The sequence below is a fragment of the Limulus polyphemus genome, unplaced genomic scaffold (assembly GCF_000517525.1).
Source record: "Limulus polyphemus unplaced genomic scaffold, Limulus_polyphemus-2.1.2 Scaffold2459, whole genome shotgun sequence".
Classification (NCBI taxonomy): Eukaryota; Metazoa; Arthropoda; class Merostomata; order Xiphosura; family Limulidae; genus Limulus; species Limulus polyphemus.
This window is the reverse complement of record NW_013668069.1, coordinates 118,853-134,859: the sequence shown is the minus strand read 5'-3', so window position 1 is coordinate 134,859 and position 16,007 is coordinate 118,853. Positions and strand designations below refer to the sequence as shown.

At 36.5% G+C, this 16,007-nt stretch overlaps 1 protein-coding gene across 1 annotated transcript in view; it reads left to right on the top strand.

The window, feature by feature from the left end:
- LOC106467009 (nuclear pore complex protein Nup160-like) overlaps positions 1–16,007 on the top strand; it is a 63,589-nt gene that overhangs the window by 23,886 nt on the left and 23,696 nt on the right. The window contains exons 13-17 of the mRNA XM_022395094.1: positions 2,522–2,666; positions 9,172–9,334; positions 13,360–13,499; positions 15,082–15,239; positions 15,459–15,592. Of these exons, the coding sequence (XP_022250802.1) occupies positions 2,522–2,666; positions 9,172–9,334; positions 13,360–13,499; positions 15,082–15,239; positions 15,459–15,592 (740 nt within the window). The remainder of the gene's footprint in view (positions 1–2,521; positions 2,667–9,171; positions 9,335–13,359; positions 13,500–15,081; positions 15,240–15,458; positions 15,593–16,007) is intronic.

Genomic DNA, 16,007 nt, shown 5'->3' with positions numbered 1-16,007 from the left:
TTCAGTGTGGGCCAAGCATGGCCAGGTGGTTAGGGTGCTTGACTTGCAATCATAGGGTCGTGGGTTCGAATCTCTGTCCCACCAAACATACTTGCCCTTTCAGCTGTGGGAGCATTATAATGTGATGGTCAATCCCACTGTAAAGAATAAAGAATGTGAAATTTGTAAGGTTTGTATACTTTCAGTGTGGGCCAAGCATGGCCAGGTGGTTAGGGTGCTTGACTTGCAATCATAGTGTCGTTGGTTCGAATCTCTGTCCCACCAAACATACTTGCCATTTCAGCCATAGGGGTGTTATAATGTGATGGTCAATCCCATTGTAAAGAATAAAGAATGTGAGATTAGTAAGGTTTGTATAATTTCAGTGCATGCTACTCTTATGTTAATTGGATGTTTTTTTCATAGACATTAAATAGACAAAAGTTAATAAAATCTTCATATCAGAGTTTCTATTTTGGTTAAACCATTTAATGTTTTTCTTAACAGAGAACTAAGCTGCAGTTTTACAGTTCAAAAGTAACATAATCAGATTTAACCCTTTTGTGTGGGCTAGGTATAAAATACACAAGTTTGTATACACATTTACACATGTTAAGTATTTATACTATAATTTTTAATGCAGTACATGTATCTTCCCAAAATTTGGCAGACTTTTAGTAAGCATCAGATTTTTTAAGGAAGTAATTTAATAAAGGTTTGTTTGTGAATATATCGAGTCTGTTTTGTTACTAGTCCAAGTGTGAAGGGATTTTCATGTTATGATTAAAAAAACTATTCTTCATCCCAAAAATCTCAAATATCATTTGTGTAACCTCTACAATCTCCTAAATATGTTTCAAATCTATTTTTCAGTAAAACTTTGTATTTTAGGTAATATTTTTTCTACCCTAACTCTTTCCAGGGTCTGCCAGTTTAACTGGCCTCGTAACCACCATAAAAAATTAGGAAATAAATATAAATTATGCTTTTTTCGTTCTAGAATGACTACAGATTATAACACAAAAAGACAAGTGTTTAGTCTAAATAGCATAAATCCCATAACATTATATATATTTTTTATTATATTGACCTTTTCAGCATGTCTGACTAATGTTACAGAAGTTGCAATGATGCTGTGCATGTACACTCGTGTTACCGTATCCAAGAATATAAAACTGGCCTTTACAAAGTGACCTGTCTTGGCTGTGTTTTAGTGGACTAGTATTTTGTAAGATACAGTGACATTTCAGTTATAATACATTATATGTGCATATAAAATATTACTATTTACAAATATGTTCTTAAACTTATTTTTCTTAAAACATAGAACAGTAAATAATGAAGTATAGCAAACATGTATCTCTTCTAGTTACATACTTTGTAACTATAATTTATCAATCTATGAAATTTGAGCTCACTAAAGTTTTACCTTACCAGCTGGAATCTTTTATAAAAAGAGAGAGTTCTGTATATTTGAAAAAGATTGAGAAAGCCACTAGGGGGACATTCTAAGCTTTTGATTGGTTATACACACGTCATAGACAGAAGTAGGTGTACTTAAGCAAGTGTTTCCAAAAATGGAAAAAGGTGGGCGTGTCACGGAGTCACTAAATTTAGTGATATCTCAGTAAATAGAAAAGATAGGAGGTTCTTATTTTTGTATTCTAGCTTGTCAGTTTGGTAATTTGAGTTCCTAATTCGTAAGAAAGTATAGACTTTGTATTTGAACACCACAAACATCTAATTTGAACCAATATCACGTGACACACAAAAATCAATATTTATGCTGTTTTTTTAATATTTACTTTTAAATTAAGAAATTAACTAATGTATAGTACAAAAATTTGAATTATAATCTTCAATTTGATACTAAACTTATTGACATAAATTCATAAAATAAAAATTGAATATAATTTTGAATGTGAGTCAACAAATGTGATGACATGGTCTTTGACCTGTGACCCTTGTTGGTAGAGTTAACTTCTTTGATTTTTTTTGTTTTTTTACTTTTTCATCAAAAATTAAAGCAAGTTATGCTTGTTTATGAGGAATGTTAAAGCACTTTTAACACAGATATTTGTAGAAGTATACACTGACTTTTCTCTACATTAAAATACTTTTATTTATGAGCTTTTGGCTCTCTTACAGAAGCCTTCTTTAGGCAACAATTTAATATTCAAGCCATAAAAAAACAATTATACAGATATTTGTTAATTTATCACATCCTTTTTTCTTTTTGAGTAATTAAAAGAAGCAGAACTTTGACCAGCTACAGATAAACTACAAATATAAACTATGAATTGAAAAAGATTCGAACAGAGCATTGTTTTTATACCATAACATCAAAATATTTAAAAGGTATTCTTTGTAAAGTTAAGTAAAAAGAAATATTTGAAATCTCATTCTATTATAATTTATCAATGAAATTTAATACCAGCTCTTACGAGAAAATTAATAAGAAATCACTAATTAAGCACTAATTACTCATGAAACATTTTTTAGTTTTTTATAACTATTACATAATTAGAAAATATTCAATTAGGTAGCTTACAACATAATCCGAGATTCTTTGTTGCAGAACATGTACTCTGTACTTCGTCCCTGTGATTCATTGGAGCACCTTCTCTTTTCCAATCCCAGCGAGTGCACACCTAAGGTCTTTTTGAATAACTCTGTAATCAACTCAGGTAACATTTTGCCTAAATTCATATAACTTCTAAAGTTACAGCAAAGCTGAAAAGTTTATTCTGATACGATACCTTACCTCTCCCATATAATAGCTTTTCTCATTCAGTGCTGCCCTCTATATGCACAAATGTTTTTGCTTGTCACTAGCCTTGATACTCCCTCCTACCCCACATATTTCACATGGTACAGCTGCACTGTAGCATACAAATAAGCATGCAACAAACTCTACACCAATAGGAGTGTGACACACCCTCTTGGCACAGCTGGCTTCCTCTACACTATAGAATCCAGTCTTCACCTCTAGATTTGGTGCTATAGAGTGAAGACATGTTCATATTTTGCTCATGTTTGATTTAGATTTTTTTCAATTTTTTCAACAACTTTGTTCTTTCTGCTTTTGTTTTTTTCTACAGTTATACTAGAGTTACTGTACATGGTTAATTTTTTTATCCCCTCTCAGTTGAATTTATGAACTCTGAATTTCAAATCACTGCTACTATCACACTACTACTGCACCTCAACCACACTATGTGGCCTGTGATGTCTCCTGATTCCAGACCAGATATTCCTTTTCTTGGTGAACCCGGAGAAGAAGAAAATGGTTTGGTTAGCCTCTTTCTATCTCCTTCCTTTGCCGTGCAATCCCATCTTCCACCTGTGGATGCCCCCAGATTGTCTTCAGTCTTTCTGGATATGGTGCCACAGGTATGTTACCTATTGTCTGTGTCATATGACTCCTTCCCTATTACATTCTGCCTCTTCCTCTGACTACCTGTTTTTCCTTCCTCTCCAGATAGTGGAGTTTCTGGCACAGTTACATTCTGGGGTCAGCATACCTTGGATAATTACATGTTGGCATACCATTGTTTGGATTTTCCATTTCTCAACTCTCAAACATTAGTCTTTGATCCAGGTCTGGGGTTCTGACCCTGATACCTTAGTGAGATTTAAAGCCAGATTTTCCTACCCCCATTTGTTCTTCTCCACCCTCCTGAGATATTCCTCCATCAATCTCCTGCCTAAGACTATCCCCTGCGAGGTTTTTGGAGGATACTTGCTCCTTGTGTATTTCATGTTGGTATGATTGTCTTTTTTGGCCCTTTCCTTCATACATGGCTCTTCTATTTGGTGTGGGGCATGCTGTTAACTAATGTGCACCTACTCATGTCTTATTTACAAGACCTCTGTTTTTGGAGATCTTCCCAACTCTATGGAGTCCAGGGTGGAGGCTGCTCATCAACACTCCTCTCTTATGTCCTTGGTCTCTCATCTATCACAGCCTTCTTCTGTTCCTATTTTCTGCCCTCCTCATTCTGCACCTTTACCTGTTCCCTTTTCCCAGTTCTTGGTGGCAAGTGCCAGTTTACTCATCACTGGGCCCCCTGCTGTCAACAGTACCAATGACTGTCCTGTAGGTTCTGGCAAGATCGGAGTATGGTTGGCCAAGTTTGTGCATCTGTGGTATGATTTCACCTGGATCCTTGGGTGCTTCAGGTTTTGTCAGAAGGTATTTCTCATCATTTTATCAACCCTCCTCCCTTATCACCCACATCTCACCCCACCCTCCTCCTCTGGATCCTATTTCTTGCCAGCATCTCTCCAAAGTGTTCAGACTCTTCTCTCTAGGATTTTATAGAACCTGTCATTCATACTTCTCCAGGATTCTATTCCAAGTTGTTTGTAGTTCCCAAGATGACTGGGGACTGGCATTCTGTTATAGATCTTTCCCACTTCAACTGTTTTATCAACCCTCCTCATTTCACCAAGAGGTCTTTCATCACGTTTTGTTGGGCATTTACAACTGGTCTTTGGATCACGAAGGTGGATGTAGTGGATGCATACCTTCACATCCCTATTTCTCCAACATCCAGACATTACCTTTGTTTTGTCCACAAGGGTCGAGTGTATCAATTCTGTGCTTTGCTGTTTGGTATGGCATCTGCTCCCTACGTATTCTGTCGAGCAGTCATGGCCTGCAGTTCAACTATTACATGGATGACTGGCTACTCTTAGCTCCATCCCATCAGACCTTTCATGAGCACACCCAGGTGGGTTAGTTGTCACGCTGGAGGAATACTTTCTTCTTCCAATCGAATACCTTATCCTCTTGGGGGTGTTTTTCAACTTCTGTTTCAGTTGGGCCATCCTTCTCCACTTCATTTGCGAGGGATGAAGCTATTAGATCCCAAAGCTCAGTTATCTTCTACTCTTACTGCAAGCAAGGTTCTATCTCTTTTGGGGACTTGGCTTCCATGTGAGCTCTCATTCCCTTAGATCATGCTTAACCTCCAGTTGGTGTTGCACAATCAGTGAAATCTTGCTCGGGATCCCCTAGACTTTGTTATCCTTCTCCCTCCCTTACTGAACATTGATTTAGACTGGTGGCTCAACAGAATTGCATCTTTTTTACGGATGCTTCTCTGGCGGGTTGGGGAGCGTTTCTGGATACACGGGAAATCACGGGTCTTTGGTTGGGTCAGCTATACACATCAATATGCTAGAGCTTCTTACTGTTCTTCGGGCTCTGGATCATTTCCTGCTATTAATACGAGGCAAAATGTTCATGATCCATTCCAACAAATCGACCGTTGTCTCGTATCTTTATCAACAAGGGGGAACCTGTTCACATTTGCCTTGATTCTGGGTATTAGAACTCCCCTTCCAGGTCCATTCATATCACACATACCTACTGGTATGTTATGTTCTGGGTCTAGAGAATGTTCTCCCCCATGGAGTGGTCCCTCAATCCTCAGGTGTTTTGTGGTTATGTGAACAGTGGGCTACTTCTCTTCTGGATGCATTTGTCACCCATCTCAATGCCAAGCTTCCCCTTTTTTTGGCCCCCAATCCCATATCCTTTGGCTGTGGTGGTAGACTCCTTCAGTTAGGGTTGGTTCCACCTTTACCTGTATGCCTATATGTCTCCTTCACCAAGTTTTATCCAATCCAATCTGTGTAAAGTCCTTCTCATCTTACTCTTTTGGTCTGTTCAACCTTGGTTTCCGGTTCTTACCCTCCTTCAGTGATCACCTATGTTTTCAGTTTCACTATCATCCTCCCTACTTTTACAACCTCTGTTGCCATTGTTTCTTCCCAAAGTCATCACACCATGGCTTCACCCATGGCATTTCTCCGGTCTCTTGTGAGGCAGTCTGGACTCTCCACATGGGTAGCTTCCATTCTTTTGCATTCCATCCATCCTTCCTCCTTATTGGTGCATCAGAGAAAATGACTTGTTTTTTTTGCCAGTGGTCTCTGCACCATGGTTACCACCCTTTCCCTCTTGCTGTTCTTCATGTGTTTGAATTTTTTACTTGGCTGTTTGACAATGGTTTTTCTGCGTCTACCATTGCCAGCTATAGAGCAACCTTGTCCAGTACTTTTCATTTCTCCCATTCCTGTCTAGTGTTTCCCTCTCCGGTCCTCTCTCTTATGTTTTGTTCCTTTCATATCCTTTGTCCTTATCATCCTATGCCCCTTCCTGATTGGGACCTCACTATCGTTTTCTATGCTTTTACCCAATCTCTTTTTTGAACCCTTGACCACCGTACCCTATACCATTTGGCTCTCAAGACTTATTTTTTGCTCCTTTTTGCCTATGGTCATTGTAGGTTGGATTTGTTTTGCCCTTGACGTATTACTTGTCCTTTATCATCATACCTGTATGTTCTCCTGTATCCGGATCACAGTTTTTTTCCAAGACATCAGCAATTCGTGAAGATGACATTACATTTACCGCTATTTCCCTACCTCCCATTTCTATTCACGCTCCAGTTGGAATCATTTTCTCTGTCCTGTTTATGATCTTTGATTTTATATTGCCCAGATGGCCTCTTTCCATTGGAACCCTTCATTTATCCATGATATTTCCCCTACCACCTTTATGGGTTGGATTCACCAGCTTATCAGATTGGCTTATTCTTCCTTGTCTTCCGATTCCCAATGTCTTTTCCAAGTGTCCTCTCATCAGAGCCACCACCTTTCTCTGGTTGCCCATTTCCATCGTTCTTTGGAGGAAATAATTCAGGCTGGTGTGTGGACCACATATAACACATTCATCTCCCATTACCTTCATCATGTAACCACCTCCTCTGCATCTGGATACTGAATACTGCTTGTTGCCATTCTCCACACTTTGGTTCAACTATGAATGGGTAAGTTCATATATTTCCATTTCAGGGTACCTAATTTACATGTTGGATCCTGCTCTATGGCAAGGGTTGCCTATCCAGATATACCAATTCATAAATCTGTCTTTCCGGTCTATAACACTGGCTGTTGAGATGGAGTGCTCCACAAGACTGCTAGTAGGTTCATCCTTGCAATGTTTTACATCATAACTATGTCCATTCCAGACTGTACCAACTCTTGGACTATCATGAGTAAAGCAGTTTCAGGATAGCTGCCCATCCCTTTGATCTCAGTTTAATAAATTTGGACTAACCTGCTTTTAAAAAATAGGTTTTGTGTCACCCATTGCACTTTCTCCAGTGTTGCATTCTTCCAGACTCCCCACCACATTGTTCCCCTCCCCTCTTCAAGTGGAGTACAGGCGTCTTTTCCATTTACTAGCTTCTAGCTGCTGGACAATGGAGGCGTCCCCCTGATTGTTCTGAAATCCATTCAGTTAAGAGTAGGGTGGTGGTGTTCTCTCAGTGTAAATGGTGCAGGCCAGATGAAGAGTACCTGATGCCATCTGATTATGGACTGTAGGTGATTCACCAAAGTTAATTTCAACCCTCTAGCTGGAACCTCTCATCCTACCACCTCCTGGATGCTGGTTCCCAGGTGGTCTGGTGTTGGATTAGAGCTGAACCCGCCAACATAAGTCCTCACACATGTAGCTGGTAGGGAGCCCTCATCCTACCACCAACTGAATGATATATTCCCAATGGTGTCTGGTTTTGGGTTTGAGTGACCATGAACCACCACATTGCACCCCCCCCCCCCTTCCTATATGTCAGTTTGCTGGGAGTCTTGGTTTGGGTTATGTACTAGAATGGTAGAATGTTTTTCCCTTTTGCTTTTTTGTCTTGAGGTGAAAATGGTAGGGATCCTTCTCCTACCCTAAACCAGACGATAAATACCTGATGCCGCCTGGTTTTGAACTGGAGTTCAGTCTGACATGCCCTAGCCACTTTTGACACATATAATGTTGTATAGGATGTATTTCCCTTCTGCCTGAATTAGTGACACATACTTTCACAGTGGGCAAAGAGTACACCTGGTTCTGATGTGGTGAGGTCTCCCATGATTGTGTTCTTCTGCAGTGAAATGTCACACTCCATGGGATCTCTTTGGATGTTTTCTGAAGGGTACTCAAATAGGTAACTTTTGCACCAGTTCAGTGTGGGATTATGAGTGAAGGTAGTGTATCATATCAGAAGTTATAATTTTCCTAAACTGAAAATGCATTTCTGATAAATACTTACCTCCACTCTCACTTCTTTTTTGCATAATCTGGAAGTGAAGATGGGTTCTCCAGCTGTGTCAGGAGGGTGTATTGCACTCATATTGATGGAGGGTTGTCACATTCTTATTTGCATGCTACAGTGCAGCTGTATCATGTGATAAATGTGGATTAGGTGGGAGTATCAAGGCTAGTGGCAAGTGAAAACATTGGTGCATATAGATAGAAGCACTGAGTGAGAAACGCTATTATGTGAGTAGTGGTAAGTATCTATTGGAAATACATTTTCATTTTAGGAAAATTATAACTTTGGAAGAAGCTTTTAATTATTTTATGTATTAAGTAAGTAGTAAAACACTAGATTTGTTATAAGATGAGCCAAATGGCATATCCTGTTATATTTATGTTGATGGTTTAGCCTTCTATTCTCACTGTTAATTAGCTACTCAAATGTAAAAAAAAAACCGTTAAAATGTAGTTAAAATGAGAAATAATTTTTTATTAACAAATTAATCGGCAAAATGTGTTTCTGTAGCATTGTATTATGCCTGATATTTGATATTTTGATGATTGAAAAAATAAAAATGGCACATAAATTGTCAACTCCACAATGTAACCAGTAGATTCATGTATGTAGACTTTGGATCATACCCTGTTAAAACTTTTTCAGTAGTTTTTACCCAAAGCATGAGAGAGAGAGAGCTGAGTAATGTTTGTGTTCTCAACATAAAATATTCTGGAAACAACAATTTATTGAATAATTGGTTCTATTAGCTGTGGCCAGTTAACCAACAGTTTTATTGACACATCATTCTGTATGTATTTTCTTTTTAACATTATCTTTGATATGGATAGTGAAACACTATAATTTTTTATTGTTCATGAGTACAAAATTGTTTGAGTGTAATATGGTTATACTCAAAAATTTATTAGTGATTTGATTACTCAAGCATGCAGAATAGTTTTAAATCATATTACACTCAAAAGCTTATTAGTGATTTGATTGACCATGGGTGTAGAATAGTTTGGGAGTAATCAGATTACACTCAGTAGTTAATTAGTCAGACTGATTTTATTCCTTTAAAATACTATAGATGTGGAGCTAAGTGCCAACTTGCTTGTTTTGCTGGACTGTCTGAAACTCACCCAGAGCTACTTAACAGATGAAATCACCACATCTTTTGAACAGGAACTGTTTCATCTACAGCCCCCAGAAGTGTTAGCTCGAGAAGTAGTCAATGATCTTATCTCTGCAGGGTAATGGATTGTGTTACTTAGAACATAAGAATTATATGCACAAGACTTGTTAATTTTCTAGTTTAGTTTAACTTAGTTGTTGTTCTAAAATTAGTCAATATGCAATAAGAAAAAATAATAATTCAGAGCTTCTTACAGGCTTCAGAACTTGAGGATCCAATGTTCCTTCAGGCTACGGAACTTGAGGTTCCAGGGTTCCTCCAGGCTTTGGAACTGGAGAATCCAAGAGTGTATCTGTGGTCTAATATGACATGGTAATATATTTGGACACACTAGCTTGGTGGAAGCAATTTTAATCTTTTTAACTAAATATTGTCAATAAAGTGCCATGAGTCAGAAATTAGTCTGATTTTGTACAGACCAGCAGTTGATAATGAAGCCAATGATGAAATTATACAGAATATTTCATTGGTTGTTCTTTAGTTCCATAAGATTGAAGGATATAGAAATATAGATTGAAAAGATCAATGATGAAATTATACAGAATATTTTACATAACATTTCATAGTTTAAAAGGGGTGGACAAAAACAAAATCCAGAAGAGAAAGGACTCGAGAACAAATATTCAAATTCTCACACTAGGGTAAATTCAGGTTGTTTTTAAATATTTTCTTATGAAATTAAAAACTTGAAACTTATATTAAAAGTAGAGTTATTATCCATGGTTTGACATCAAGTTTGTTTGTATACTATGATAATTAAGTAGTTTAATTAAATTTTGAATGTAACTCACTAAAACTACAGCCAACTGATTTCTCAAGTTTTATTTAGATTTTACTTTGCACTTATATACAAAATTATTGGTAAACATACTGCAAATGATTCTAGTGCCCATAGTAAAGCAAAAAAAAAGCCATCTCAGTATCAACAAAACTGAAAATCATCAAAAAGTTTAATGAAGGCCAGAGACTCGCGGAGATCGCCAAGGCATTCAAGTTCTCACTATCAACTATAGCAACTATCAAGAAAGAAAAAGCTATCCAAAGTGCTAAGTCTTCAACACCTGCATCTGCTAAATTACTAACTAGGCATTGCCCTAACATAATAGAAGAAATGGGATGTTTGTTAGCTCTATGGGTGGATGGCATGAAGCAGTGGAAGGATTCATTATTTGAAGACCTGCAGAAAGAAGAACAGGAATAACCAGGACCTAATACTAAAGAAACCACAACTTTTACTGCAAGTAGAGGCTGGCTCGATAGGTTTAAAAAAAAAGGCACAATCTACACAGCCTAAAGATGACCAGTGAGGCAACAAGTGCTGACAAGGAGGCAGCAGCAGCATACATACCAGTTCTAAAGGGAATTATCGAACAAGGAGGATGTACAACCTGTCAAGTTTTCAACGTTGACAAGATTAGTCTGTATTGGAAGAATATGCCAGACAGGACAGTCTTGTCAAGGGAAGAGAAGTCAGCATCTGGTCACAAAGCTTTCAAAGATAGAGTTTTCCTAATTCTGGGAGGCAATGCAGAGGGTGGTTTCAAGTTGAAACCTCTTATGATTCACCATTCTGAGAATCCACGGGCACTTAAGGGTATGTCAAGATCAATCTGCCAGTCATTTGTAGGTCTAATAAAAAGGCTTGGACAACAAAAACAATTTTCAAGGATTGGTATACCAATTTTTTCTGCCCTGCAGTGGAGAGATATTATTTTGTGAAAAATCTTTCCCATAGAGCTCTGCTGCTTGTTGACAACTCATCAAACCACCCTATCAACCTAACTGACTTATCAACAAACATTTGTGTGGAGTTTCTTCTGCCAAACATCAAGGAGTCATAGCATATTACTTAAGACGCATCCTCAGATCAGGGCAGTGGACAGTGTCAGAAACACCTCGATCAGAAATTTCTGGAAATCGTTCAACATCAAGGATGCCACAGACAACATAGCAGAGTCTTGGAAGGAAGTTACAACCTCGAATATTAATGGAGTTTGGAGAAAACTGTGGCCAGAATGTGTACATGATTTTCAAGGCATCCCTAATACAGAACCTGTTGTTAAAGAAATTGTGTCAGTAGCACATCAGGTTGGGTTTAATGGAATTGAAGAGCAAGACATCAAGTGACTTACTGGCATCACACCATGAATAACTGATCAATGCAGAGCTTATGAAAATTGACCAAGAATGGACTGCTGATGAAGAGAGAGAGAGATGACAAGGAACCAGAACCGTAGTTGGTTTTAACACGGAAATTGCTGTCAGATTCACTCTCCCTATTTGATCAAGCTGTGGAAATCCTGACTAAAAATGACCCAAATTTTTGATTGAAGCCTTAAACTTGAACACAGTGTTGAAAGTGCCCTAACCTCCTATAAAGAACTTTATAAAGTAAAAGTAAGCATGCTAAACCAAAGTCTGCACCACTGCTTCCTGCTGCATCTCTTCCTTGCCATCACCATGATGTTGACACTCCTGCTCCAGTGATGATGACTGCCCCTATCTTTGTTGAGGAACTACCATCAACATTAGCCAAAACATAATAAACTGAAAGTGAACATATTTTAATGATAATTTTGGGGTAAATAAAAATATAAGCCAGTGATAAATTTATTAAATTCAAATTAAGTACTGTACGTACAAGAAAGTGGAATGGTTGACACATAAGGTGATGGTGAAGGGCATTGCTTGTTGTTACTGCTTGGTAGGAGAAGGGGAAGAATGAATTTCTGCTTTACAGTCATCATCGTGGGCTGCAGGAGGACTGACAAGAGGATTCAGAAGAGCAAATGAGTTAACATCTTCCTCATCACTTGGCAATTTTTTTTTTTTGGTTGAGAACGTATCTCCAATTATATAATGGTAGTCAATGGGAAAATCTACCTCGCTTTATGAAATTTCACTCTACGAAAGATTTTTCAGGCAGCTATGATAATTATTGGGTAATAAAACATTTAGTGGGAATCACTATGTCATTATTTTTATTCTTTACAATTTTTTATGTATGAACCAATAACACCAAATTTCTAAAGCTGTGAAAGATATAATTGTGTGAGCTTAATAGGAAAAAATTGAGTGAAGTTTTGGTTCAATTGTTATTTTGTCATGATCTGTTTTTGCCTGTGAAGGATACATTTCATTATTTCAACATTATGTTTATATAACTTTAATATCACCAGTAAGAATTATCTAGTTTTCTCTGACGTTTCACAGGAAACATTTAAAAAAATGCACATTGTTAATTTAATAAAGGAACATTGTACAATATTGACATTTGAACATTAGAATTTATTTGAAACAAATGGGTTCTTGTTCCAAATGAATTAAAAACCATTGTATTTTTTATAAGATTTGATGAAATGTTATCTTAGCAGCTGTTTTTGTTTTGAACTCAATTTCAAGGTTTATCATATATTAAAGTAACTCTGATTTTATATTGTTACATTTTAAAGTAATTACTTTTCAGCTGATCATACAGTTTATGTCTATGACTTGCTAGGTGATCAAACTCAGTTATTTAATCAATACTTTGATAGGTCTCAAGAAGAATCTCATAAAACCCAGATATCTATTCAGTATTTTGATAGGCTTCATGGGAGTTAAACTTCTGAAAAAAAATGATTGATAAAAATTATGTTTAATAAAGAAAAACTTAGTATTTTTATAACTCAGAAATAATTGAAGATTTTTTAAATTTTTAACTGGGATTGGGTGTGTGTGTGTAAGGAATCACCGTATTGTTTGTTTTAGAGCTAATTAAGCTTTTGTTTTTTAGATTCTACCTCATGTAACATACAAAATATATAGATATATAAGCTAAAAGCAAAATTCAGGTTACTCTGGGATACCATACAGTGTATACATGGTTCAAGTGCAGGACTGTGGGGATTCAATAACAGGTGAAAATGTTCTTTTAGAGTAGATGAAGAAGTAATAACCTTGGTCATGCATATTTGTTTTAAATGTTCATGAACAGTGATATAAGGTAATATATCTTTTTATACAGTCTGATATCTTGTAGACTAGCCATACTTTGTGTTTAACAAGTTACCTCTTGTTAAGAGACTTAATTTTTTTATAAAGGACTCAAGAAAAACCATTATTATCAGAACTTGAGTGTCGTCTACACACAAGTACAGGTATATTGCAAGCTCTTAATGCTCTTCTAAAAGAAGTTGACTTGGGACAGAAGAAAACAGAAGAGCTGTCCTGGGAAAATGATGGTAAGTTAAAAAATAAATAAAAGAGGAGGAAAATTGGAATAATTTAGATGTAAGTTTTACATTATCGTAGGAGACCATTATAAAATGCAGGAGTTTAAAATTACTGAAAAAGCCCAAATATTAAAACATTATACTGTACCATTTCTTTAAATGTTCTCACACACTGTTTTTCTTCATATATTTTTTGCTTTGTTACAATGCGTATGTACTCCATCATAAAGTGGTAGTTTCAAAGATAAACGTAGCACACAGTTTCCTGATCTATGTGACAGTGTGTGTGTGAAAAGACAAGTGTAGTGATTTATGGTAGTGGAATGAAAGAGAATACTTGGTGTGAAGTTTAAGTAACAATAAATGTGTGTTGAAGAAACAGAAGAATGCCCAACCATTCAGGTGAAAAGAAGTGTTGTGTTGAAAATTAATAGAAGTCACTCACATTATTAACACAAGTAGTTAGGAACAAAAGGTTAAACATATCAACAATGAGTCTTGACTCCTTCGCAACAGAAAGGAATCTGCCTGAAAACTTCAACCATAATTTTCAGTCTCTCTCCAACTGATCAAAAAGAAAGGATATCACAAAAATCTGGAAGTATCTATACACCTTGTGATAGTTTTAAAGCAGCTGTCTATACCAAGGTAGAAGAGGATATAATACAACTATCCCACGAAATGGCTGTTACTGTGGAACGCTGTACAATGTCTTGCATTCTTACAGGACTTTCATTTGTTAAAACCAACCAGTTTGTGTATGAGTCACTGCATTGCTAAATATAACTATTTAAAAATAAAAGCGATTGGTTTGATTTATTTGTAATTCATCATAACTGAATTTTAATTACAGGAAGAAATGCAGATTGATTTTATCACTTTAGATATAATAGTATTTACTGAACTGGTTAAGCATTGAAATAGTCTTGTAGTTCAAGGATGATAGAAAATAAAAACGGATGTATATATACCTCTATCATAAATAGCTTGAGAACTGTAGGACCTGGTGGTTATGGCACTTGACTCACAATCTGTGGGTCGCAGGTTCAAGTCCCTGTCACTAAAAATGCTCACCTTTCAGGCATGAGGGTGTTATAATATGATGGTGAATCCCAATTTTCATTGGTAAAGAGTAGCCCAAAAGCTGGTAGTGGTGGTGTTGATAGTTGCCTTCATTCTAGTCTATCACTTCTAAATTAGGGATGGCTAGTGCAGATAGCTCTTGAAAAGCTTTGCACAAAATTCAACAGTCTGAGCTAATAATGTTAATATATAAATGTGTTTATTCATTTCAAAATAGTTTTTTATTTTCACATCTAGAGAATAAACTTAAATATTTGTTATTCAGTCTCTTCATAGATTTAATTAGAATGTCAATTCCTTGGCACAGTGCCACTGTAAAAACATATTGAAATAGTTGATTGTTCAGAATTCAATTGCTTGCTGTGTCAGGATGTTATGAAATCTGTGGAATTAAATACTGCCGTCATTTTTTTTATTGAGCAAGCTATTTTACATGGTGTTGAAAATATATGGAAAGTGAATGTTTTTTCCTTTGAAGTTTTTGTGTTGTTTTTATATTCATGCTCAGATATGGACGTGAGGTCACAGCAGTTAAACTCCTTCTTCACTAGTGCTAGTGGCCGCAGTGTAATTGTAAGAACACTACACCAGCTGGCCAAGTTGAGATTCTCCCACTGTCGAGACTTGTTGCTCCTTCAACATCTGATACTGTCACTAGGTGATAAGGTGAGTTGTTACAGTTGCTTGAAGTTTCCTGTAAGTTTGTTATTAAGAAGGTGAATTATTACAACTTGATTTAAAATTTCAGGCTCTGTGTTGGACGTATGTTTCCTTCAATATGTGATGCGTTTCTGTGTTGAACGTATATTTTCTTTAATATGTGTGATACCTTGTATTGAGAAAGTGAATTACTACATTTTGGTAATATTTCTCTCTTCTCTACAGAGTGGACTCTCTTTTGAACAGTCTGAGAAGGTCCGTACAGAGACACTACCATTGACTAGTATATTTACCCAAGCCTATTACATTGTCATGTGGTTGACTGAAGCTGAGTGTACACCAGTTGAAGCAAGTGCTTTGTAAGTTTAAAACTTGATAACTAATGTACCAGTATGGACTGATATTGAGTTACTTTTGTAAACTGTGTTGCGTGAGTTCAAAACTTGGTAAATAATATACCAGTATGTACTGATGATGAGTTACTTTTGTAAACTGTGTTGCGTGAGTTTAAAACTTGGTAAATAATATACCAGTATAAACTGATGATGAGTTACTTTTGTAAACTGTGTGAGTTCAAAACTTGGTAAATAATATACCAGTATGGACTGATGATGAGTTACTTTGTAAACTGTGTTGTGTGAGTTCAAAACTTGGTAAATAATATACCAGTATGGACTGATGATGAGTTACTTTGTAAACTGTGTTGTGTGTAGTTACAAAACTTGGTAAATAATATACCAGTATGGACTGATGATGTAGTTACTTTAGTAACTG